The sequence below is a fragment of the Cetorhinus maximus genome, chromosome 18 (genome assembly GCF_964194155.1).
Source record: "Cetorhinus maximus chromosome 18, sCetMax3.hap1.1, whole genome shotgun sequence".
Lineage (NCBI taxonomy): Eukaryota > Metazoa > Chordata > Chondrichthyes > Lamniformes > Cetorhinidae > Cetorhinus > Cetorhinus maximus.
Genome location: NC_135896.1, coordinates 68,710,970 through 68,737,168, shown reverse-complemented (window position 1 = coordinate 68,737,168; position 26,199 = coordinate 68,710,970). Strand labels below are relative to the sequence as shown.

The 26,199-nt window shown below is 42.5% G+C and overlaps 1 protein-coding gene across 4 annotated transcripts in view; it reads right to left on the bottom strand.

The window, feature by feature from the left end:
- Positions 1-26,199, bottom strand: part of hectd1 (HECT domain containing 1) — a 182,225-nt gene that overhangs the window by 12,223 nt on the left and 143,803 nt on the right. For 2 of the 4 annotated variants that reach the window (XM_078562871.1, XM_078562873.1), the window contains exons 24-29: positions 24,408-24,584; positions 18,781-19,623; positions 17,727-17,948; positions 3,620-3,753; positions 3,248-3,404; positions 2,701-2,923 (exon numbers count right to left, since the gene is read on the bottom strand). In XM_078562871.1, the coding sequence (XP_078418997.1) occupies positions 2,701-2,923; positions 3,248-3,404; positions 3,620-3,753; positions 17,727-17,948; positions 18,781-19,623; positions 24,408-24,584 (1,756 nt within the window). The remainder of the gene's footprint in view (positions 1-2,700; positions 2,924-3,247; positions 3,405-3,619; positions 3,754-17,726; positions 17,949-18,780; positions 19,624-24,407; positions 24,585-26,199) is intronic. The other 2 variants (XM_078562872.1, XM_078562874.1) reach the window with 1 other exon arrangement.

Below are 26,199 nucleotides of genomic sequence, written 5' to 3'. Positions count from 1 at the left end.
TAAATAGTATACTGCTTTTCTATTCTTCCTGCCAAAGTGGATAAATTTACATTTTCCCACATTATACTCCATCTGCCAAATTTTTGTCTACTCACGTAACCTACGTATATCTCTTTGCTGGCTACCTTCTCTTGACAATTTACTTTCCTACCTATCTTGATGTCATCAGCAAATTTAGCTGCCACACTTTCAGTCCCTTCATCCAAGTCACTGATACAGATTGTATATCGTTGAGGCCCCAGCCCTGATCCCAGCAGCATTCCACTCGTTACAGCTTGCCAAACTGAAAAAGACCCATTTATCCCTGCTCTCTGCTTCCTCTTAGCTAACCAATCCTTTATCCATGCTAATACCCTCACACCATGTAGTAAACTTTCATGTGGCATCTTATCAAATGACTTTTGAAAATCTAAGCACACCACACCATTATCTTGCTTGTTACTTCTTAAAAGAACTCTAATAAATTAAACACAATTTCCCTTTCACTAAAGCATGTTGACTCTGCCTGATGCCATCATAATTTTCTAAATATCCTTCTATAACCTCCTTAATAATGGATTCTAGAAAGTCCCTTATGACAGATAAGTTACCTGGCCTATAATTTCCTCTTTTCTGCCTGCTTCCTTTTTTGAATAAAGTGTTAATTTGCTTTGCTGTACCTCTTTCCTAGTCCTATCTATTTCGTTGGTACCCACGTGGACCACAACAACTGGATTCTTCCCCTCCCACTGCAAGTTCCTCTCCAATCCAGGGCAGATGTCCTGAACCTTCTTATCATGCAGGCAACACATCCTTCTGGACTCTCACTTTCAGCTTCAGAGAACTGTATCTATACCCCTGATTATACTGCCCCTTACTAACACAATATTCCTATTTACTCCCCCCACTTGAATGGCTTCCTGTACCACAGTGCCACAGGCAGTTTGCTCATCCACCTTGCTGCCTCTGCTCTCATTCATGCAAGCTGCTTTGACCTCGAATCTATTGGACAATTCTAAGGACTGAGGCTTCTCCACTTCCACCTTATTGACCCCCTTACCTGCCTCACTTGCAGTCACAGGCTCCTGTCCCTGACCACTGACCAAATCAGATGACCCTATCCTAAGGGGAGTGACTGCCTTCTGGGACAAAGTGTCCAGGTAATTTTCCCCTCTCCTGATGCATAATAGGGTCTAGTGGCTTGGCCTCCAAATCAATAACACTGAGCTGCAGACATTTCCTCTGCACTTTTATAGTAGTTTTCAGACTTAAATACATTCCAGCAAAATACAACATTGGCCAGGATTTTCCCCTCGGCGTTTTGGGGACGGGGCCCACTCGCTGAGGGGAAAATGACATGGGATGACATCGGGAGGAATCCCCGACATCATCCAGGTCCATTTAAATTTTTAGGAAGGCGGGCGGACAACGAAATCAGCTGTCCGCCCGCCGACCTGTCAATGGCCAATTAAGGCCATTGACAGGCTAGTTAAGATAATTAAATACCTGCCCGTCCAACCTTAAGGCTGGCAGGCAGGCCAGGAGCCCCAGCGGGCTCCAGATTATTCATGAAACTTCATCTACTGGCGGGATGAGGTTTCATGTCCGTTTTTTAAAAATGTAATAAATTTTAAGTGTTTATTATTAACATGTCCCATCTCATGTGACATTGTCACATGAGGGGGACATGTTAATAATTTTAATATTTTTCTATTTTTTGACTTTACTTACCTATGACTAATCTCCCTGAGACAGAACTTTGCCTCAGGGAGCAGTGCTCTCTTTTGTGCGCATGCGCGAAAGAACGCACTTTGACAGCTGGGGATTCCCTCCCCAACCCTGCACAGGAAGCGCATAGTACATCCCGTGGGGCAGGCCGCTGGGCGGGCCTTAATTGGCCCACCCACTCAAAATGGCGACAGGCCCCGTTTCGGTGGCGGGGTTCGGCTGTCCACCCGCCGCCGAGCCGGTAGGACCCACACGCCATGCAAGGGCAAAATTCTGCCCATTGTATAATGTCTCTACTTGAGAAGGTTAAGAAATCTAATTAAGCACATTTCAGGCCCAAGCTATTTTTGGAAACCATATTAATCCATTCCACTCACTGACACAAGTACCAGAAGTGAGATTATTGTATTATTTAAATATTCATAGTGCTACAGAGGAATTTAACTTGTTCATTTTCAAGATTACCAGTCGAGAGCTTTCCTTACAATTGTTGAAATCCTGTTCACATGAAGTTTGCTGCAGCTATCTGGGGTACATTGATTTATTTTACATTATATAATGTAAAGATTTGTACACATGAAATTTACCAAATGGCTTTTACAACACTATTCTCTTTATGGCCTACAATATTAATCAATAATGGGTCACATGGATTGATTACATTTTGGGTACATCCTTTGTTAAATGAAATTGTAGACTATAATTGCCTGAAATCAGATTATTGGACCCATCAAGTGCAATTCTAGCATATTAACTGTCAACGTTTCTGGGATTATACTTGGCAAGGATCAGAGATAGAACCTTCTTGGTCCATATGGTTCAAATGTTGAATTTAATCAATGAGGCATTCAGGCAAGCTTTACTACTTGACCTAAAACAACTCAAATAGCAGCCAAGAACTTCTTTTAGATAAACTAGTAAGCAATGCACTTTAGAAACATTTCTAATCAAACAAATCCAAAACATACAAAATTTCCTGGTATGTTTACTTACGTGTATGTTGGTTCCCATATGCGCCTAAACTTATCAGATTTTATATTTCCATTACATGAAAGCTGTAACAGTTTCTGCACATAACAGAAAATGGTAGCTCTGTAGTTTGAGAGGGGCAACTCCACTTCACGAGATGTCCCCAAACCTGCTACCTTAAGGGTCAGTGCTAATCGTGGTGAAGGGGCACACTCTACTTCCTCCAGCAGTTCTGATCGAGGTGTTCCTACAAAAAGCATATTTCAAAGATTAAAGCCCATGCCGTTTTTTTAATATGACCAATTCAAAAATGAGCACACCAAACGAATATAAAATCTGCTATCTGATATCACTATACAGCCAAACTGAGGTACATTGCTGTTACAGAAAGACTTCAATTATTATAACTATGGTATGCAAATAGAATGGCACAACATGAGGTATAAAACAGAGGAAATAGAGACAAATCAACCAGTGTGCTTAATATAGTGGTGGGAGGATGCATCATGTCACAAAAAAGGAAAGGATCTTTAAAATTCACCATTTTGTTCTCATTTGTTCAATAAAGTACCTGGAGGAGGGATTTCTAAATCAGTTGTTTGCTGCACGTTTGTACGACCAGGTCGTGGATCAAAAGCAGGTACTAAAGCAGAAAACTGCCGTTTTAGGACAAAATCGTCATCCCACGTTCTACGGCGCCCTCCTTTCGTTTCATATTCCTCTTCTTCCTGTTTTCCAAGGTTCAATCAAATCAATTTTATGTATTTACAAGTATAAGACTATAAACTTAACGGAATATCAGACCAGAATACCAGACCCCTACCACAGTAATGTCTGTATTGTGACTTCTGCAAAACAGCATACTGCTGCATATAAGATGAATATAAGCTCAATAGTATTTTTAAATAAAAAACTAATTTAAAACTACAGGAGAAGAGCATACCATAACTTCTTCATACTCCTGATCTTCTTGATTGTCATCTTCATTTTCATCATCTTCCTCATCTGGTTCAGGCAAATCTTCATCATCTTCAAGTTCTGCCAGTAAAGTACTAGCACGGCAGCTGTCTAGAAAATCTGCAGAATGTGAAATAAGGATCATCACTTGGAATAAAAGACTTATTTCAGAGTCAATTCAAAATTAATCTTATAAATGAATGTTAAAGTAAATCATGTTCAGCTACAAGATAAATCTATACAAAACATTTCCAAAGCTTACTGCTGAATAATCTAACAAACTTTACTATCCGTAAATATTTGTAACAAGTCTGGTTCAAGTCCATCTTAGTTGAAATTCTGTAGCTTGTGAGGGTCACAATTTATTCTGTTTCAGAAATTCAATTCTCATTTACACACACACACTCCTAAAATTTGTTGCTAACCATGTGATGATGGGGGAGAGAGACGTCAAGGAGAGTCACCTAGAGAATTCAGTACCTCGGGGGAAAATAAGAAGTTGAGTAGTATCAAGAAAATATGCTATTAAAATGACAAGACAACATGGCAGTGCTTGCCATGGTGTTAGTTTGAATCAGTGGTTTGTACAATTTGCACACAATTTTTTTATTTATTAATTCATGGGTCATTGGCATCATTGGCAAGGTAAGCATTTATTGCCTAATCCTCATTGCCCTTAAGATGGTCGTGAGCCACCTTCTTGAACCGCTGCAGTCTGTGTGATGAAGGTATTCCCACAGATGGAGTTCCAGGATTTTGACCCATCGAAGCTTACAGGAACAGCAATATATATCCAAGTCAAATTTCGCAGGCGGTGGTATCCCCATGCACCTGGTCCTCTAGCACTTCTAGGTAGTAGAAATCATGGATCTGATGATGGTGACTTACTGCAATGCAATTATCTTATCTCCCGGTCAGCAGTCAACTCAACTCCTAAGCTGTTTACCACAAAGTTCCATACTTATCCAAACTCAATCAACAATAATGGTCAGCTAATCAATTAACTAAACACATCTGTTCAAAGGCAGCTATTGGTGCAATCAAATCCATGAGTAATCTGGAATTTGAAGAACTATTTCTAGTTTAGCAGTGCACTTGCAAACGGAAAAGGAAATAGGAGCGACAACATGTATCTGAAAATTTACTCTCGATTTTTAAAGCTAAGATTTCACATAATTTGTCAATGAAAAGGCCTCCATAAAAACAAAATGAGAAACTGTTGTTAGGGAGTGTCTTTAAATAGCTGTACATTAGAAAAGTGTATTATTTTTAAAGTAGTAGCTACTTGGATTTAAGTAAGAAATACCAGGAATAGGGGAGTAAATTTAAATCAGGGCCAGTAAAATAAAGTAATATAAATAAACCAAAGTAAATTAAAGTTAACGTAAGGGAAGTAAAGTTAAGACATGGCAGGGCAGCTCAGTCGTGTGGAATGCTTGTCCTGTAATATGTGGGAACTCGTGAACACTGCTGATGTCCTAGATGACCACATATGCATGAAGTGCTACCAGCTGCAGAAACTTGAGCACCGGCTAGAATCACTGTGGCTCATCCACGAGGCTGAGCGCTACGTGGATAGCATGTTCAAAGAAGTTGTCACGCCGCAGGTTAGGAGTACAGAGTCAGAAAGGGAATGGGTGACCACCAGACAGACCAAGACAAGCAGGCAGGTAGTGCAGGAGTCCCCTGGGGTCCCACTCACTATTGGTTTTCCATTTTGGATACTAGTGAGGGTGTTGGTTCCTCAGAGGAGTGCAGTCACAGCCAAGTTTGTGGCATAATGAGCAGTTCGGCTGTACAGGAGGGAAGAAGAAAAGAGCAATGGTGATAGGAGATTCATTAGTTAGGGGAACAGATAGGCGTTTCTGCGGCCGTAGATGTGACTCCAGGATGGTATATTGCCTCCCTGGTGCAGGGTCAAGGATGTCACTTAACACCTGTGGACATTCTTCTGGGGGAGGGTGATCAGCCAGAAGCTGTGGTGCACATTGATACCAATGACTTAGGTAGGAAGGGTGATGTGGTCCTGCGATCAGAATTTAGGGAGCTAGGTCAAAAATTAGCAAGCAGGAGCTCAAAAGTAGCAATCTCCGGGTTACTCCTCATGCCACGTGCAAGTGACTACAGAAATAGGAGGGTAAGGCAGATGAAAGCATGGCTGGAAAGATGGTGCAGGAGGGAGGGCTTTAGATTCCTGGGACACTTGGACTGGCTTTGGGGAAGATGGCACCTGTACAAGCCGGACGGGTTGCACCTGAACAGAGCATGGACTGAGTACCTTGCGGGGCATTTTACTAGTACTGTTGGGAGGGCTTTAAATTAACTCGGCAAGGATGAGGGAATCAGGAGAGAATATTAGAGAGGTATACCAGGGTGCACAAAATACTGGGAGACACAGATAGCACTAGTGTAAAGAATAGTAAGTTAACAGGTGGAGTTGGAGTAAGGGAGAAAGCCATGAAGTCTAAATCAAGGTTACTATGCAAGTATGTGAATGCACGGAGTATAGCAAATAAGATTGGGGAGTTACAGGTGCAGTTTGCCATGTGGAAATATGACGTTGTGATGATAACAGAGACCTGGCTCAAGGAAGGGCAGGACTGGGTGTTAAATGTTCCTGGGTACAAGTGTTCAGGGAAGATAGGAAAGGAAGCAAAGGAGGACGGCTAACAGTATTGGTTAAGGAGAGCATTGCAGTGCTGGAGAAAGAGGATGGCCCAGAGGGTTCAAGGACAGAATCAATTTGGCTAGAGCTAAGGAACAATAAGGGTGCAATTACATTGCTCAGTGCAGTCTATAGGCCGCCAACTAGCGGGAAGGATGTAAAGGAACAAATCTTCAGGGAAATTAGAGGGGCAAAAATTATAGAGTAGCTATAATGGGGGATTTTAATTATCTGAATGTAAACTAGGATAGTGGCAGTGTATAGGACAGAGAGGGGCACGAGTTTCTAGAGTGTGTTCAGGAGAATTTTCTACAGCAATGCGTGTCCAGATCAACAAGAAAGGATGCACTGTTGGACCTGGTTCTTGATCTGTTTGGCCCAACTCACTTCCAAGTGTCAGTGGGGGAACATTGAGGAGACAAGGATCATTGCATCATAACGTTGAGGATGACAGTAGAAAAGGACAATCTGCAATCCAGAGTAAGAATAATTAACTGGGAGGGAGCCAACTGCAATGGGCCAAAAACAGAGCTGGGCCAGATAGACTGGAACCAAAGATTGACGGGTAAAACTGTAGCTGAACAATGGGCTACCTTCAAAGAAGAAATACTTCGGGCACAGTCAAGGTATATTCCCTCAAAAGGTAAAGGTAGAGCAAACAAACCCAGAGCTTCCTGGATGAAATAGGAAATAGAAATTATGAAGAAAAAAAGTGTGCTAATGAAAGATGTCAGGTAGAAACTACAATTGAGAACCAAGCAGATTACAGAAGGTTCAGACAGCAGGTGAAAAAGCAAATGTGAAAAGCAAACAGGGATTATGAGAAAAGACCAGGGAATCCCAAAGTCTTCTATCGGCACATAAGTAAATAGTAAGAGGGTGGTAAAAGGAGTAGGGCCGATTAGGGACCAAAAAGGGGATTTTCACATGGAGGCAGGGTGCATTGCTGAGGTGTTAAATGAATACTTTGCATCTATAGGGGATGTGATGGTGTCGTGGTATTCTCACTGGACTGGTAATCCAGAGACCCAGGGTAATGCTCTGAGATCAAACGCAGACTGGGTGACCGCTTTGCAGAACACCTTCGGTCTGTCCGCAAGCATGACCCAGACCTTCCTGTCGCTTGCCATTTCAACACACCATCCTGCTCTCATGCCCACATGTCCGTCCTTGGCCTGCTGCAATGTTCCAGTGAAGCTCAACACAAACTGGAGGAACAGCACCTCATCTTCCGATTAAGCACTTTACAGCCTTCCGGACTTAACATTGAGTTCAACAACTTCAGATCATGAACTCTCTCCTCCATCTTTTTGATCTCGCTTTTTGATCCCCTTTTTTCTAAAATTTATTTTTTAATTTTTATACATATATATTTTTTCCCACCTATTTCTATTATTTTTAAAATTTATTTCAATTCATTGTTTTGTTCTCACCTTTTAGCCTATTTTATCTTCTCTCCCACACTGTCCCCTCCCTCCACCCCACCCCCACTAGGGCTACCTGTCACTTGCTCATCCTGTTTTCTACTCTTAATGTCACCATTAGCACCTCCTTTAGCCAGTATCACCACCATCAACACCCCTTCCACCTTTTGTTTATGACATCTTTTGCAATCTCTCCTTTGCCTCCACATATCACTGGCCTTCTATCCAGCTTCACCTGTTCCGCCCCCCTTTAAACAGTATATATTTCACCACATTTTTACTTCTCTTTACTCCTGAAGAAGAGTCATACGGAATCGAAACATTAATTCTGTCTTTCTCTCCACAGGTGCTGTCAGACCTGCTGAGCTTTTCCAGCAATTTTTGTTTTTGTTTCAGGTTTCCAGCATCTGCAGTACTTTGCTTTTATTATAATGCTCTGGGGAACCAAGTTCAAATCCCACCATGGCCGATGGTGGAATTTGAATTCAATAAAAATCTGGAATTAAAAGTCTAACGATGACCATGAAACCATTGTTGATTGCTGTAAAACTCATCTGGTTCACTAATGCCCTTCCGGTATGACTCCAGACCCACAGCAATGTGGTTGACTCTCAAATGCCCTCTGAAATGGCCTAGCAAGCCACTCAGTTGAATCAAACTGCTACAAAGTGTCAAAAGGGAATGAAACCGGACGGACCATCCGGCATTGACCTAGGCACTGGAAACGATAACGGTAAACTCAGCTCTGTCGACCCTACAAAGTCCTCTTTTCTAACATCTGGGGGCTGTCTCAGACTAGTCAAGCAACAGCCCAATGTAGTTATCCTCACAGAATCATATCCTACAGATAATGTCCCAGACATAACCATCACCATCCCTGGGTATATCCTGTCCACCGGCAGGACAGACCCAGCAGAGGTGGTGGCACAGTGGTACACAGTCAGGAGGGAGATGCCCTGGGAATCCTCAACATCGATTCCAGACCCCATGAAGTCTCATGGCATCAGGTCAAACATGGGCAAGGAAACCTCCTGCTGATTACCATGTACTGCCCTCCCTTAACTGATGAACCAGTGCTCCTCCGTGTCGAACGTCATTTGGAGGAAGCACTGAGGTGGGCAAGGGCACAAAATGTACTCTGGGTGGGGGACTTCAATGTCCATCACCAAGAGTGATAGCACCATTACTGACCGAGCTGGCCGAGTCCTAAAGGACATAGCTGCTAGATTGGGTCTGCAGCAGATGGTGAGAGAACCAACAAGAGGGAAAAAGATAATTGAACTCATCCTCAACAATCTGCCTGCCACAGATGCATCTGTCCACCACAGATGCATCTGTCCATGGCAGTATCGGTAGGAATGACCACCGCACAGTCGTTGTGGAGACAAAGTCCTGTCTTCACATTGAGGATACCCTCCATCGTGTTGTGTGGCACTACTACCATGTTAAATGGGATAGATTTTGAATAGATCTAGCAAGTCAAGACTGGGCATTCATGAGGAATTGTGGGCCATCAGCAGCAGAAATGTAGTCGAACACAATCTGTAACCTCATGGGCTGGCATATCCGTCACTTTACCATTACCATCAAGCTAGGGGTTCAACCCTGGTTCAAAGAAGAGTGCAGGAAGGCATGCCAGGAGCAACACCAGGCATACCTAAAAATGAGGCATCAACCTGGTGAAGCTATAAGGCAGCACTACTTGCGTGCCAAACAGCAACAGCAGCAAGTGAGAGACAGAGCTAAGTGATCCCACAACTAACAGATCAGATCTAAGCTCTGCAGTCCTGCCAGATCCAGTTGTGAATGGTGGTGGACAATTAAACAACTCACTGGAGGAGGTGGTTCCACAACTCAATGATGGGGGAGCCCAGCACATCAATGCAAAAGATAAGGCTGAAGCATTTGCAACAATCTGCAGTCAGAAGTGCCGAGTGGATGATCCATTTCGGCCTCTGCCAGAGGTCCCCAGCATCACGGATGCCAATCTTCAGCCAATTCAATTCACTCCACGTGACATCAAGAAGTGGCTGAAGGCACTGGATACTGCAAAGGCTATGGGGCCTGACAATATTCCGACAATAGTACTGAAGACTTGAGCTCCAGAACTTGCCGTGCTCCTAGCCAAGCCGTTCCAGTACAGCTACAACACAGGATGAAAAGTCATACGGACTCGAAACGTTAACTGTATTCCTCTGCTGTCAGACCTGCTGAGCTTTTCCAGCTATTTTTGTTTTTGTTTCAGCTACAACACACACCTGGCTATGTGGAAAATTGCCCAGGTATGTCCTGTACACAAAAAGCAGGACAAATCCAACCCAGCCAATTCCCACCCCATCAGTCTACTCTCGGTCATCAGTAAACTAGTGGAAGGGGTCATCAACAGTGCTATCAAGTGGCACTTGCTTAGCAATAACCTGCTCACTGATGCCCAGTTTGGGTTACATCAGGGCCACTCAGCTCCTGGCCTCATTATAGCCTTGGTTCAAACATGGACAAAAGAGCTGAACTCCTGAGGTGAGGTGAGGGTAGCCGCATTTGACATCAAGGCTGCATTTGACCGAGTGTGGCATCAAGGAGCCCTAACAAAACCGGAGTCAATGGGAATCGAGGGAAAACTCTCCACTGGTTGGAGTCATACCTAGCACAAAGGAAGATGATTGTGATTGTTGGAGGCCAGTCACATCAGTTCCAGGACATCACTGCAGGAGTTCCTCAGGGTAGTGTCCTTGGCCCAACCACCTTCAGCTGCTTCCTCAATGACCTTCCCTCCATCATAAAAGGTCGGAAGTGGGGATGTTCGCTGATGATCGCACAATGTTCAGCATCATTCGCGACTCCTCAGATACTGAAGCAGTTCATGTCCAAATGCAGCAAGACCTGGACAACATCCAGGCTTGGCCTGACAAGTGGCAAGTAACATTCGTACCGCGTAAGTGCCAGGCAATGACAATCTCCAACAAGAGAGGTCTAACCATCGCCCTTGCACGTTCAATGACATTACCATCACTGAATCCCCCACTATCAACATCCTGGGGGGTTACCATTGACCAGAAACTGAACTGGACTAGCCATATAAATACTTTGGCTACAAGAGCAGGTCAGAGACTAGGAATCCTGCAATGGGAACTCACCTCCTGACTTCCCAAAGTCTGTCCACCATCTACAAGGCACAAGGCAGGAGTGTGAGGGGATACTGCCCGCTTGCCTGGATAAGTGTACGGGAGACCTTTTTAGGTCAATATGTAGCGGGTCCAACAAGGGACGGCGTCGTGCTGGACCTAATTCTGGGGAATGAAGCCGGGCAGGTGGCTGAGGTGGCGGTGGGGGAGCATTTTAGTGATAGTGACCACAACATGGTACAGTTTAAGTTTGTTATGGACAAAGAAATAGACAAGTTGCAAAAAAATGTTTTGGATTGGGGAGAGCGGATTTTAGTAAAATAAGGCAGGATCTGGCCAAGGTAGACTGGGAACAGTTACTTGTGAGGAAATCTACAGAAGAGCAGTGAGGGGGTGTTCAAAAAGGAAATGGGGAGGGTACAGGCTCAACATGTTCCCTCTAGGGGGATAGGAAGGAGTAACAAGACCAGAGAACCATGGATGACCAGATATATTCAGGATACAATGAGAAGGAAAAGAAGTTTTTAGCAGGTACAAGGGAAGCAAATCAGCAGAGGCATTAGTGGAGTACAGAAAGTGGAGGGTGGAGCTTAAGAAAGTAATTAGGAGAGCAAAGAGGGGATATGAGAAAAGCTCTGGCTGGCAAAAGTAGGGAAAATCCCAAGATATCCTATAAGTATATCAGTGGGAAGAGGATAACCAGGGAAAGAGTAGGGCCCATTAGGGACCAAGGGGGCAATCTATGGATGGAGCCAGAGGACATCGCTAGAGTGTTGAATGAATACTTCACATCCGTCTTCACCCAAGAGAATGAGGATGAAGGTATTGAACTCGGGAAGAGGGACTGCGAGGTTCTTAAGCAAATTGATATAGGGAGTGACAAGGTATTGGGGGTGTTGGCAGGCTTAAAAGTGGACAAATCTCCAGGTCCAGATGATTTGTGTCCCAGACTGCTGAGGGAGGCAAGGGAGGAGATCGCAGGGGCTCTGACCCAAATTTTTAATTCCTCTCTGGCCATGGGGGAAGGTGCCAGAGGACTGGAGAATAGCTAATGTGGTTCTGCTATTTAAGAAGGGTTGTAGAAATAAGCCAGGGAACTGCAGACCAGTGAGTCTCATGTCAGTGGTAGGGAAACTATTGGGAGAAAATTCTGAAGGAGAGAATCTATCTCCACTTGGAGAGGCAAGGTTTGATCAGGGATAGTCCGCATGGCTTTGTCAGAGGGAGGTCATGCTTAACAAATTTGATTGAATTTTCTGAAGATGTGACCAGGTGTGTAGATGAGGGTGGTGCAGTTGATGTAGTTTATATGGATTTCAGCAAAGCCTTTGACAAGGTCCCACATGGGAGACTTATAAAGAAGGCAAATGCACATGGGATACAGGGTAATTTGATAAGGTGGATTGAAAATTGGCTTAGTTGTAGGAGACAGAGGGTGCTGACAGAAGGATGCTTTTGTGGCTGGAAGCCAGTGTCCAGTGGCATACCACAGGGATCTATGCTGGGTTCCCTATTATTCATCATTTATATAAACGACATAGATGACTATGTGGGGGGTTGGATGAGTAAGTTTGCGAATGACACAAAGATTGGACTGGTGGTTAATAGTAAGGTTGAGTGTCTTGGGCTACAGGAAGATATAGACGGGATGGTCAAATGGGCAGATAAGTGGCAGGTGGAATTTAACCCTGAAAAGTGAGAGGTGATACACTTTGGAAGGAGTAATTTGACAAGGAAGAATTCAATGAACGGCATGACACTAGGAAGTTCTGAGGAACAAAGGGACCTTGGGATGTGTGTCCATAGATCTCTGAAGGTGGAGGGGCATGTTAGTGGCGTGGTGAAAAAGGCGTATGAGACACTTGCCTTTATCAATCGAGGCACAGATTACAAAAGTAGGGAGGTCATGTTGGAGTTGTATAGAACCTTGGTGAGGCCACAGCTGGAGTACTGTGTGCATTTCTGGTCACCACATTATAGGAAGGATGTGATTGCACTGGAGGGGGTGCAGAGGAGATTCACCAGGATGTTGCCTGGGATAAAACATTTAAGTTATGAAGAGAGGTTGGATAGACTTGGGTTGTTTTCATTGCAGCAGAGAAGACTGAGGGGCGACCTGATCGAGGTGTACAAGATTATGAGGGGCATAGACAGAGTGGATAGGGAGCAGCTGTTCCCATTAGTTGAAGGATCAGTCACGAGGGGACACATGTTCAAGGTGAGAGGCAGGAGGTTTGGGGGGGGATGAGGGGAAAACCTTTTTTACCCAGAGGGTGGTGACGGTCTGGAATGCCTCACATCCTTTAAAAAGTACCTGGATGAGCACTTGGTACATCATAACATTCAAGGCTATGGGCCAAGTGCTGGTAATTGGGATTAGATAGGTAGGTCAGGTGTCTCTCACGTATCGGTGCAGAGTCAATGGGCTGAAGGGCCTCTTCTGCACTGAGAGATTCTGTGATTCTGACTGCAGCTCCCACAACACTCAAGAAGCTTGACACCGTCCAGGACAAAGCAGCCGCTTGATTGGTAGCACAACCGCAAACATTCATTCCCTCCACTACTGACTCACAGTAGCAGCAGTGTGTACCGTCTACAAGGTGCACTGCAGGAATTCACCAAGGTTCCTTGGGCAGCACCTTCTAAATCCATGACTACTGCAAGGATCTGCAAGGGCAGCAGATAGATGGGGACACCGCCATCTGGAAGTTCTCCTCCAAGTCACTCAGCATCCTGACTTGGAAATATATCGCTGTTCCTTCACTGTCACTGGGTCAAAATCCTGGAACTCCTTCCCCAACAGCATTGTGGGTATACCTACACCACATGGGCTTCAGCGGTTCAAGAAGGCAGCTCAGTACCACGTTCTCAAGGGCAACTAGAGATGGGAAATAAATGCTGGGCCAGCCAGCGAAGCTCACATACCGAGAACGAATTAAAAAAAAATCTATCTTTACCAAGGAAGCAGAGGCTACCGAGGCCAAAGTGACCGGAGGAAACTCTGTCACTGGAAGGGTTCACAATTGATAAGGAGGAAGTGTTGGATAAGCTGTCAGTACTTAAAGTTGACAAGGCACCGGGACCAGACGAAATGCATCCAAGGATATTGAGGGAAGAAAGAGTGGAAATTGCAGAGGTACTGGCCATGATCTTCTAGTCTTCCCTAGACTCAGTAGAGGTGCCAGAGGATTGGAGAATTGCAAACATTGTGCCCTTGTTCAATAAAGGTTGTAAGCATAAGCCCAGCAATTACACAGCAGTCAGTTTAACTTAGTGGTGGGGAAGCCTCTAGAAACAATTATTTGGGATAGAATTAGTAGTCACATGGAAAAATGTGGGTTGATTAGGAAGAGCCAGCATGGATTTCTAAAGGAGAAATCATGTTTAACTAACTTGCTGGAGTTTTTTTGAAGAGGTAATGGAGGGTAGATGAGGGTAATGCTGTTCATGTGGTGTACATGGACTTTAAAAAGGCATTTGATACAGCGCCACACAACAAGATTTGTGAGAAAAGTTATAGCTCATGGAATAAAAGGGACAGTAGCAACGTGGATTCAAAATTGGCAGAGTAGTAGGAAACAGAGGGTAATGGTCAATGGATATTTTTTGGGCTGGAGGAAGGTTTGTAGTTGAGTTCCTCAAGGTTTGGTTTTGAGGCTCTTGCTTTTCCAGATATATATTAATGATCTAGATCTTGGTGCGAAGGGACAATTTCCAAGTTTGCAGATGTTACGAAATTTGGAAGCATCGTAAACTGAGAGGACGACAGTGCAGAACTTCAAAAGGACATAGATAAGTTGGTGGAGTGGACAGATAGGTGGCAGATGAAATTCAATGTGGAGAAGTGTGAGGTGATGCATTTTGGTAGGAAGAACATGGACAAATAATATAAAATTAGGGGTACAATTCTTAGGGGGGTGTAGGAGCAGAGGGACCTGGGTATAAATGTGCATAGATCATTGAAGGTGGCAGGACAGGTGGAGAGAGCAATTAATAAAGCATACAGTGTCCTGGGCTTTATCAATAGGGGCATAAAGTACAAGAACAAGGAGGTTATGCTGAGGTTAGACTTCAGCTGAAGTATTGTGCACAGTTCTGGGTGCCACACTATACGAAGGATGTGAACGTATTGGAAAGAGTGCAGAAGAGGTTTGCAAGAATGGTTCCAGGGATGAGAAACTTCAGTTATGAAGATAGAATGGAGAGGTTGGGACTGTTCTCCTCGAAGAGGCGGCGGCTAGGAGAGAATTTGATAGAGGTGTTCAAAATCATGAGGAGGTAGGATAGAGTAGGTAGAGAGAAACTGTTCCCACATGTAAGAGGATCGAGAACGAGAGGACATAGATTTAAAGTGATTTGCAAAAGCAGCAAATGTTATAAGAGAAAAAACTTTTTCACACAGCAAGTATTTCGAGTCTGGAATGCACTGCCTGGAAGTGTGGTGGAAGCAAGTTCAATCGAGGCATTCAAGAAGACATTAGATGATTATTTGAATAGAAACAATGTGCAAGGGTACAGGGAAAAGGCAGGAGAATGGCACTCAGTCATAATGCTCATTTGGAGAGCTGGTGCAGAAACGATGGGCCAAGTGGCCTCCCTTGGCACTGTAACAAGTATGTGATTCTGTTTAAAAGTCCATAAACAAAACAGCAACATTCAAGTATTCCCCAAATAAAAATGCTAATACGTTTATTGAAGCTACAACAAAAAAAAATGATCAAAGTAACAAAGTGATTGCTTCTCAAGATGCAAAAGCACAGCGAAATAGGAGCACATGCATATGAAGTGAACGTTCAAACCCACAAAAAAACCATGAACTTAAAAGGCCTCGAGTTGGCTGAGCTGAGGATAGTTGATATTTGAAGAAGTGGCATCCCAGAGAATGATTCTGCATATCAAGGTTGAATGAACAGATTGAAAAACCTACAGATATCCGTGCCTAATTATGGACCCAATCTATGCTGCAGTGCTTGTGAGCAGTAGACATTCCAAGAACTTCAGAAATTTATTTTTTGGTTAAAGGTGCATTTCAAATGTGGGATGAACTCTATGATGATTAAGAAATAGTAATATGAAATGAAAATGGTCCAGTAGATTAACTGTGGGACAATCAAATTATTATCTGAGATGCTCTTAAAAAGATGAGGAATCTATGATTCCACCTTAAAACAAAAACATTAGACGTTCATGGAGGGTACTCGATGCAAAACAAATTAATAATCAGTTCATAGAGTAATTCTGGTTATTAAGCAACACTAGATAACGCTCAAAATGATGTGAAAAATTCAGAACAAGCCATGACCATTGAATGATACATGGAAATTATTTGTACCCTCAAAGAGTGAAGTAATATAACAAATTCAGATTTTATAAACTCAATATGCTATGGTGCTCATGAACACGCCTTTCTCTCCTGTTGTACATAATTATTCCTTAAATCATCAAGCCATATTTCCATTGTCCACTCACATATACTCTGAATATTATTTATGGAACTTGATCATATTCAGTAAAACAAATTTAATGGAGAAATATTTTTAATGTAACACCTACACTTAAAGACTAAAAAGGGCCATCATACACAGAATTCAATGCAGACATGTATCATAGTATCTTTACAGAGCAGGAGGCGGCCATTCGGCCCATCGAATCTGCACTGGCTCTCTGAAAAAATATTCCAACTAGCTCCACTCCCCTGCCTTATGCCCATAACCTTGCAAATTCTCTCTTTTCAGGTAGCAATTCAATTCCCTTTTCAAACCTACTTCCACCATTCTTTCAGGAAGTTTGTCCCAGATTTCAACCACCCTCTGGGTGAAAAAAAATTTCCTCACATCACATGTACTCCTTTTGCCAATTATTTAGAATCTGTGCCCTCTATTCTTGATGTTCTCAAGTGGGAACAGTTTCTCTCTTTACCCTGTCCATATCCCTCAGGATCTTGAATACCTCTAAGTCTCCTCTCAGCCTTCTTTTCTCCAAGTTAACAGTCCCAACCTCTCTAATCTATCCTCGTAGCTACAGTTCTTCATCCCAGGAATCATTCTTGTGAATCTCCTCTGTACTCTCTCCAATGCCTTCACATCCTCCCTCAAGTATGGCACCCAGAACTGGATGCAGTACTCCAGGTGAGGCCTAACTAGTGTCTCATACAAGTTTAACATGACCTCCTTAGGCTTGATTATTAGGGACATCGAGTAAAAGAGTAAGATACCATATGCTTTGTTAACTGCTCTCTCAACATGTCCTGCCATCTTCAATAACCTATGTACATATATACCAAGGATCCTCTGTTCCTGCATCTCTGGAGGCTCTCCCTTTATTTTATACCATCTCACCAATCTTTCCTGCCAAAACGAATCACCTCACACCTTCTCTGCATTGAAATTCATCTGCCACTTTCCTGCCCAATCCACCAACATGTCTATGTCCTTTTGAAGTTCAAGGCTATCCCCATCACAGTTGGCAACATTTCCAATCTTCCTATCATCTGCAAATTTTGAAATCATGCCCTGCACAGTCTAGGTCATTAATATATAATCAGGAAGAGCAAGGGTCCCAACACTGACCTGAGGAATTCTACTACAAATCTTTCTCCAATCTGAAAAATAACCATTTATTACTTCTCTGTTTCCTGTCACTCAGCCAATTTCTTATCCAAGTGCCTACTTTCCCTTTTATTCCGTGGCCTAGTATTTTGCTCAAGTCTGTTGCGTGGCACTGTATCAAATGCCATTTGAAAATCTATATACACATCAACAGCGTATCAACCTTTTACCTCCTCAAACTCCTCCAGTGCTGTAAATTCTATGATTATCTATAAGTTTGTGATAACGAAACACATTTTCTTCCTACTCCCACAGTCCTTGATTAAAAACTTACCGTATAAAGAAAATTCTGCTTCTTGACCTGTGTCACTCTCGCTGGAAGTGGACGTCAAGCTGGTTGTCAGAGTATTACTGAGTGACTGACCGACTGACAAACCTGTGGTTGCTGTGGCTACATTATTGCTGCTGGTGACGCTGGAAGTTGACATGGTGACAGTCGATGTGGTACCAGTAGTTGTGAGGTTTGGGAAACTCTGGGCACCCATGAGAGGAGAAGCTATAAGTTTCAGGAAACAAATGTTAAATTACTCCCATGTTCTTCAACAAAAAGCAAAAAAAATACTTACTGTGAATTTCAGCAATTGCTAAAAAAAAAATGGTTTATGTTTCACAACAATTTTAACAATTGTTAAAAACTTAATAAATTGATTTTTTGTGCTATAACCCGTTATTTTTAAACAAGTGGATCAAAGTAAATAGCTTAAATTTTCTGCCTTGTAGCAATTTAAGGCTGTGCCAATATAGATAAAGAATAAGGAAAATACAGAACAAAATAAATGCTTTGAGCCAGAGCTTAATGTTTATTCTATTTAATAGTATTTTCATTGGTCAAACAAACCAAGTACCGTTAATATTGTTGCTAAATATTATGCGGCAAACTCAAAAAAATTCTGGCATTAGAGCTGCATGAGAATGCTTGAAGGCAAAGTACATGCTTTATTTGTTAGCCACAAATGTCAAAACAAAATGGCTAGTCACCTTAAAAGTATTTTATTAACAGTAAGACTCAAGGAGAAAATGTAGGCGGCTGGGTGCAAGGAATTCAAATTCAAGGAATAAAAGGCCGGTATGACCAAATGATAAGGTGACCTGGTTACAACAGACATTTGGAAGGAGAGTATTTTCATGATATTGTGAATCACAATTAGAAGATTTCAATAAAGTACAAAATATTTGAATTGTCAGAAGTTCTTCATGGTAGAAAACATGTAAAACATAGGGACAAAACAGTTTCTCAACAAATTTGTTTTCTCAACTTACATCACAGGAATCTCATCATTGAGCTTCTTACACCAATGCAAATATACAAAATAAAAGTAATCACTTACTTGCAGTACTCATTACATTCCGTCCCAGAGTATTAGTGTTGTTATCACTGCTACTGCGGCTTAAGTTCATGTTATTGGTGGCATTGGTGCGTGCTATGTTAGCAACTCGCCGTACAAAGGATTCCATAAGGCTGGAGGCTTCCCTTGAAGATAGATTGGGTACACTGGCACTTGAACTCATTGGTGCCCCAGCAGCTAACAATGAGCTTACTGAAAGTCTGTTACTTGCTGAAGAACTAAGTGGGCGTTGTGATGTTGATTCCTTGTTTGACGATTCAGCCACTGAACTCACATCAGGGGAGCTCACACTAACAATACCCATTGATATTGCACCAGATTCTCCAGAATTACGCATTGAAGCCTCAGGACCAGGCTTCCTGTCCACGTTTTCACTTGCTGTGTCTGCAGTCAAGGTGCTGGTACTGGCACTAGAAGTTGATCCTGCTCCTCCTTGGGGCAAAATATCAGTAGCAGAAAGAACAACAATAGGTTCATGACTGTCTGTACCAGAAGCAGTTGTCTGTTCCAATACACTTTCAGATCTGCGATCCATTTTAGATGAGCTCAAGCTTATATCGCTGCTACTAGCCACACTACATACAGAACTGCTGCTTCCTTTTCGACTGGAGGAGCCCGGTGCAGCAGTCGCCATCTTGTCTGGGCAGTTGTTTTTCACCAAGCTGCTCCATGCTTGCGCTGTGCCTGAAACAGTGGATGAAACAGGTTTGGGTGATGGCGCTGAATCAGGGTCGTACCCTGGTGCAAGCTTGAGGTCAAATTTTCCTTCTGCGCCCATACGGTAAGAGTTTGAGCCACCAGCATCCCAGGTGACATCAATCCAGCCTGGAAAGGGACAGGAGTTTATCAGACCCAGCAGAAAGCAGACAGTTGCTATATGGACAGCAGCTTCACCCCATGGGACCAGACTATTGTTTTACTCCAAACAGCCACATTGTTTTTAGAGGAAATAATTAGTACTTCTAATAGCTAACTTCACAACTATTTTCTGTTGAAGTGTTCATTGTCTGAAGAGGAGTTAAAATATATGAAGACATATTTGCCAACAATATATTATATTCAGCTCAAGGGAACCACATTTAGCACAAAGAAACTCAAAATAGTTCTGTGCATTGTGTATTCATTATGATAGCTTAATAGATTTCCAGACAATATTATTTGTTTAACGTTTATGTTGGAATTCATAACAAAATTGTAGTCTGGTCCCAGTGAAGCAGTGCAAGAAGGAAAAATTGAGTAAGAGAGAAATAAAGAAATGTAGTATTGCAAATGCCAAGCTGAAAGGCACACAGGAGAGAGAGTAATACCTGGCATACAATTAGATTGTATTCAGAGTAAGCATAGAACTGCTCTTGCATTTCAGTTATGTGCTGTCTGAGACCAAAATAATGCAATGTACACCTGAACTGAAAACACAAATTGAAAACTAGCACAGGATAGTTGGTTTCAATTCTGAAAAAGCACATTAAAAAGGTTTCCCTGTTGACAGTGAAATATGTTTTAGCAGCAACCATCCAGTTCCTATTGAACATGGGACTACATCACAAAACTGTCCCTAATTCAGCAGCTATCTCTTCAGAAAGGTCACAGGATGGCTGGCGTGAAAATCAGAAAAAGTATTACACTGGAATGTAAATTTCCTTCTGAAGTTGGGGCAGAAGCACATAGTAGGAAGCTTTCCTCTACATTATATTGAGCTATATCTTATTTGGGAATGCTTGATGTTGACACACTCGCAAGGCGAAAGCATCTTTCACCTTGATAAGCAGAAAATTCAAAGCACAAATCGTTCATCCCTCCAAACATTATTCCCATTTCCTTGCAGCACTATCCTAATCTAACCAGCCTTTCAATACCACAGCCCTGCTTTTCCTAACAATTTTTTTTGAAGAACCTCATTAAATGCCTTTTGAATACCCCTGTATGTCCTTTCCAGATGACACTTGTGACTTGAGCAAAAGTTTCAATTCTCTTTTTTAAAAAATTAAACATGAGGAAAAACCTTTTCATGCAATGAGTGGTTGGGTTCTGCCTGAGTGTGTGGAATGGCAATATCCATCGAGGAAATCAGGTTATTATCCAAAAAGGAAGAATGTGCAGGGCTATGTAGAAAAGGCTGGGGATATCAATAAATAAACTGCTCCTTCAGAGAGCCTGCGCAGCCATGACGGGCTGAATGATGTCCTTCTGTGCTGTAATCATTCTGTGAAATTAGTCAAGCACAATCTGCCCCATGAAGTTCATCCCGATTGAACTGGTTAGCCCATGTGCACAAGCTCCTAATCAATTTCATCCTGCCAATTCACTCCAAATGTCTCACCAGCCTATAATTTTTCTGACGTAACTCTTTCTTGAACACAGGTACAACTTTCCCACTCTCCAATCCAACATTTTTTTGAAAAAGTATGGTTACTGTCTTTACTATTTTGACTTTCCATTAAATGTTTTAATACACCTTCCTTCCAAATATTCATCTCCAGTTGTGGCTTATCCACATCTTACTCCGCTATTCCTACAATCTTACTTTCACCATACTTGGTGAAAGCTGAGCCAAAATACTTAATTACTTTCACCATTTTCTCAGTCTTTAGCATAGGATTCAGAGCCTCATAATCAAATTAATAATTTCTCTCTTGAAGTGACAAAGTTGGACAAAAGAAGAGTTATATTGGTATTGAAAACTTAAGTCACTAAACTGGTAATTTTAAAAAAATGCTTCCAGTTAATAAGCTTATGATAAAACTGGGCAAAATATTTTCAAACACTTGCTTTTTAACCAACTGAATCTAGACTGGAGGCGGATGTTTGAGGGCAAATCAACAACTGACATGTGGGGGGCTTTCAAACGTCAGTTGATAAGAATTCAGGACTGGCATGGTCCTGCTATGATGAAGGATAAGTATGGCAAGTTTCAGGAACCTTGGATAACGAAGGACGTTGTGAGATTAGTCAAAAAGAAAAGGGAAGCATTCAAAAGGGCTAGAAGGCTGGGAACAGATGAAGCCCGTGGAGAATACAAAGAAAGTAGGAAGAAACTTACGCAAGGAGTCAGGAGGGCTAAAAGGGGTCATGAAAAGTCATTGGCAACCAGGATTAAGGAAAATCCCAATGCTTTCTTTACATATGTAAAAAGCAAGAGGGTAGCCAGGGAAAGGGTAGGCCCACTCTGGGACAGAGGTGGGAATGTGTGTGTGGAGCCAGAAGAAATGGGAGAGATACTAAATGAGTACTTCTCATCAGTATTCACCAAAGAGAAGGACTTAGTGGTCGATTTGTCTAGGGAAGAGTGTGTAGATAGTCTGGATCATGTTGAGATCAAAAAAGAGGTGTTAGGCGCCTTGAAGAATATTAAGGTGGATAAGTCCCCAGGGCCAGATGGGATCTACCCCAGAGTACTGAGGGAGGCATGGGAGGAGATTGCTGGGGCCTTAACAGAAAACTTTGTATCCTCACTGGCTATGGGTGAGGTCCCAGAGGAATGGAGAATGGCCAAATGTTGTTCCATTGTTTAAGAAGGGTAGCAGGGATAATCCAGGAAATTACAGGCTGGTGAGCCTTACGTCAGTGGTAGGGAAATTATTGGAGAAGATTCTTCGTGACAGGATTTACTACCATTTGGAAGCAAATGGGCGTATTAGTGAGAGGCAGCATGGTTTTGTGAAGGGGAGGTCGTGTCTCACTAACTTGATCGAGTTTTTCGAGGAAGTGACAAAGATGATCGACGATGGAAGGGCAGTGGATGTTATATACATGGATTTCAGTAAGGTCTTTGACAAGGTCCCTCATGGCAGACTGGTACAGAAGGTAAAGTCACACGGGATCAGAGGTGAGCTGGCAAGATGGATACAGAATTGGCTTGGTCATAGAAGACAGAGGGTAGCAGTGGAAGGGTGTTTTTCTGAATGGAGAGCTGTGACTAGCGGTGTTCCGCAGGGATCAGTGCTGGGACCTTTGCTGTTTGTAGTATATGTAAATGATTTGGAGGAAAATATAACTGGGCTAATTAGTAAGTTTGCAGACGACACTAAAGTTGGAGGACTTGCGGATAGTGAAGAGGATTGTCAAAGGATACAACGGGATATAGATCTGCTGTTTGTAGTATACGTAAATGATTTGGAGGAAAATATAACTGGGCTAATTAGTAAGTTTGCAGACGACACTAAAGTTGGAAGACTTGCAAATAGTGAAGAGGATTGTCAAAGGATACAACGGGATATAGATCGGTTGGAGACTTGGGTGGAGAAATGGCAGATGGAGTTTAATCCAGAAAAATGCGAGGTAATGCATTTTGGAAGGTCTAATACAGGTAGGAATTATACAGTAAATGGCAGAACCCTTAAGTGCATCAACGGGCAGATGGATCTGGGTGTACAGGTCACTGAAAGTGGCAACGCAGGTGGATAAGGTAATCAGGAAGGCATATGGCATGCTTGCCTTCATTGGCAGGGGTATTGAGTATAAAAGCTGGGAAGTCATGCTGCAGCTGTATAGAACCTTGGTTAGACCACACTTGGGATATTGAGTGCAATTCTGGTCGCCACATTACCAGGAGCATTTGGAGGCATTGGAGAGGGTGCAGAGGAAGTTTACCAGGATGCTGCCTGGACTGGAGGTTATTAGCTATGAGGAGAGGTTGGAGAAACTCAGATTGTTCTCACTCTAGACGGAGATTGAGGGGCAACTTGATAGAAGTTTACAAAATTATGAGTGGCATGGACAGAGTAGATAGTCAGAAGTTTTTTCCCAGGGTGGAAGAGTCAATTACATGGGGACATAGATTTAAGATGAGAGGAGAAAACTTTAGAGGAGATGTGCGGGGCAAGTTTTTTTACGCAGAGGGTAGTGAGTGTCTGGAATTCGCTGCCAGAGGAGGTGGTGGAAGCAGGTACGATAGTGGTGTTTAAGAGGCAGCTTGACAAATACATGAATAGGATGGGAATAGAGGGATACGGGCCCCAGAAGTGCAAAATGGTTTAGTTTGGCAGGCAATATGATCGGCGCAGGCTTGGAAGGCTGAAGGGCCTGTTCCTGTGCTGTACTTTTCTTTGTTCTTTGTTCTAACTGAGGAGGTCAGTGCAAAAAGAAATCATGGAAAAAGTAACATTTTTATGTTAGTGACCTCCACACAGCATGTTTGCTCTCAGTGGCTTGTATGATGAATTAGAACACACGTCAACCAAGTTGCATCCAAACTTTAAAGGTTTGTACTTGATTAGCAAAAGCAATGAATCAGTCAAAACTCCTGCTCAATTCTTTCTACATATTGCAATAATTTATGACCATTTCATATTACAATATTTTGAATTCTACCATTGGAATAGTTAACTCAGGCTGGAATGAAACCTAGTGTCATGAAATACAAGTGAAGTAACGAAGATTGCAAAAAAGCAGCTCATAGGCAAGGTCACGAAAAACAACACCAGTGTAGGTGTATTTCACACCTAGAATCTGGAATTTACATTTCACAAAACCTGGGTTCTTATTTTAACCATGACAAGAATTTCAAAATGATGACTCCAGGTTTTCTATTCAAGACCACTGCACACCAGAAAGTAGTACAATGACTGCATTTAGTGCTGCAAGGATAAAAACAAATCTTATCGGTTTACCATTATGCAGTTCTCCTGTGATAGTGCCTTCACCTGGTGGATTGCCATCTTGATCTCTCCATTTCCAGTCAACACCTCTAACTACACGTGCACCTGGCACCATGTACTTCAGAACCTGAGAACGCACCAGACGTCTCTGTCTCCTTAGGTTGGCTTCTGCTTCCTTAGCTGCTTTTCCTATTAAGGAAACAGAACATTAAGAAATATCATACCTCCATTGGAGGGGGTCGAGAAAAAAGACATGGAGGATGATTCAATTAACAGTATAAACATTTTACCAATGTTAGGTACTATATTGGGAATACTGAGATTTGGGAATAAAAAATTAATCTCAGTTTTTATAACTAACTGTCTATCTGCATCAGGTACAATATTAACCAATTAGCAGAGATTCTCAAAACATCTGGAATCAAATTAGTATTTTTATTGCAACGGTAATTTTTTAAACACAGGGGACCGGATCTTCCGATGCCAACAGCTGAGAATGTTTAGGTGTCTGTCACTGTTGTGCTTTAGCACCCATCGGAAGTCCGTACCCACGTACTTGCCTGGTAATTGACCATGAAATTTACACTTCCGCTGGGTTGATTTGCACTGTCTAAGACACACCTGGGATCCCAGGGTTGGAGACTTGGACTACATATGCGATACCTACTTGGATACTAACCCCGTATTGTCTTGTTGTTTAATTTCCGGTGTACCTGAGTGATTATCAACGTAACCTAAACCCCTACACATACCCCCAGACCGCCCAACCGCCCCCATAACTCGACAACAGCAGCCTATGTCGCAAAAGTGGACACGTCCTCTCCGCTGCTCATCTTCGCCACTGCCCTCCGTGGATGTCAGTGCTGAAGCATTGCCAATGTAGCTGGGACAGGAAAACCCAGCTGCACGGACGCAAAAAGTAGGGTTACAATTATCTTCACAGTCAGCAGCGGCATTGCCACTCACTGAAAAATCTGGCCCAGGATTTCGAGTTATTCTTCCAAAGAATTGAACAGAATCAAAACTTCTCACTCTGGAAAAAGTTACATAAAGCTGTGTAAAAACAGGCCTAAAAATACAATTAAAAATTTTGTCAAGAGTCTGGCCTTGTGACGTTTATACAAATCGTAGAATATAGAAGTCTAATTGGGAACCATTTTTTCCCCAAATTGAAAAGGCAAGTTTACATCTAATTGGCTCAATCTTATGCGATGAACAAAGGCTATTTCCATGAAATTACAGCAGGCGGGTTTCAAAGAAAATAGCTTGGAAGCCATGGATGATGAAGTCTTTGTTTAGGACTCAAGTTTCATAACAACATCATAACTGCTCCTTCCTAGAGTCCAAGTTTGTAGAGTGGGTTGCGCATTTGGAGTCAGACTGTGTAGGAACTCCAAAACAAAAACAGAATTACCTGGAAAAACTCAGCAGGTCTGGCAGCATCGGTGGAGAAGAAATCAGTTAACGTTTCGAGTCTTCATGACCCTTCGGCAGAACTGAGTAGGAACTCTGTGTAGGAACTCTGCAAGCTATAGGCTGCTATCACCTTCTTTGTTTATAGAATCAATGTTGATGTATTTTTTAATTCACCTGACAGTTTTTATTAAAAAAAACCATTCAAATCTAGTGAAGCTTCATTTTTGGCATAAAGAATATTTTTCAAATAATAAGTTACATCAAATAATTGTCCCCATCATTTTGCCACGCTTAACCAATTCCATCCTCCCATGCTGTCACCATCCTCCCCATCAATCCCATCCCATTTCTCAAAGACACAATCTCTCCAGCCAGGGTAACTTGTTGG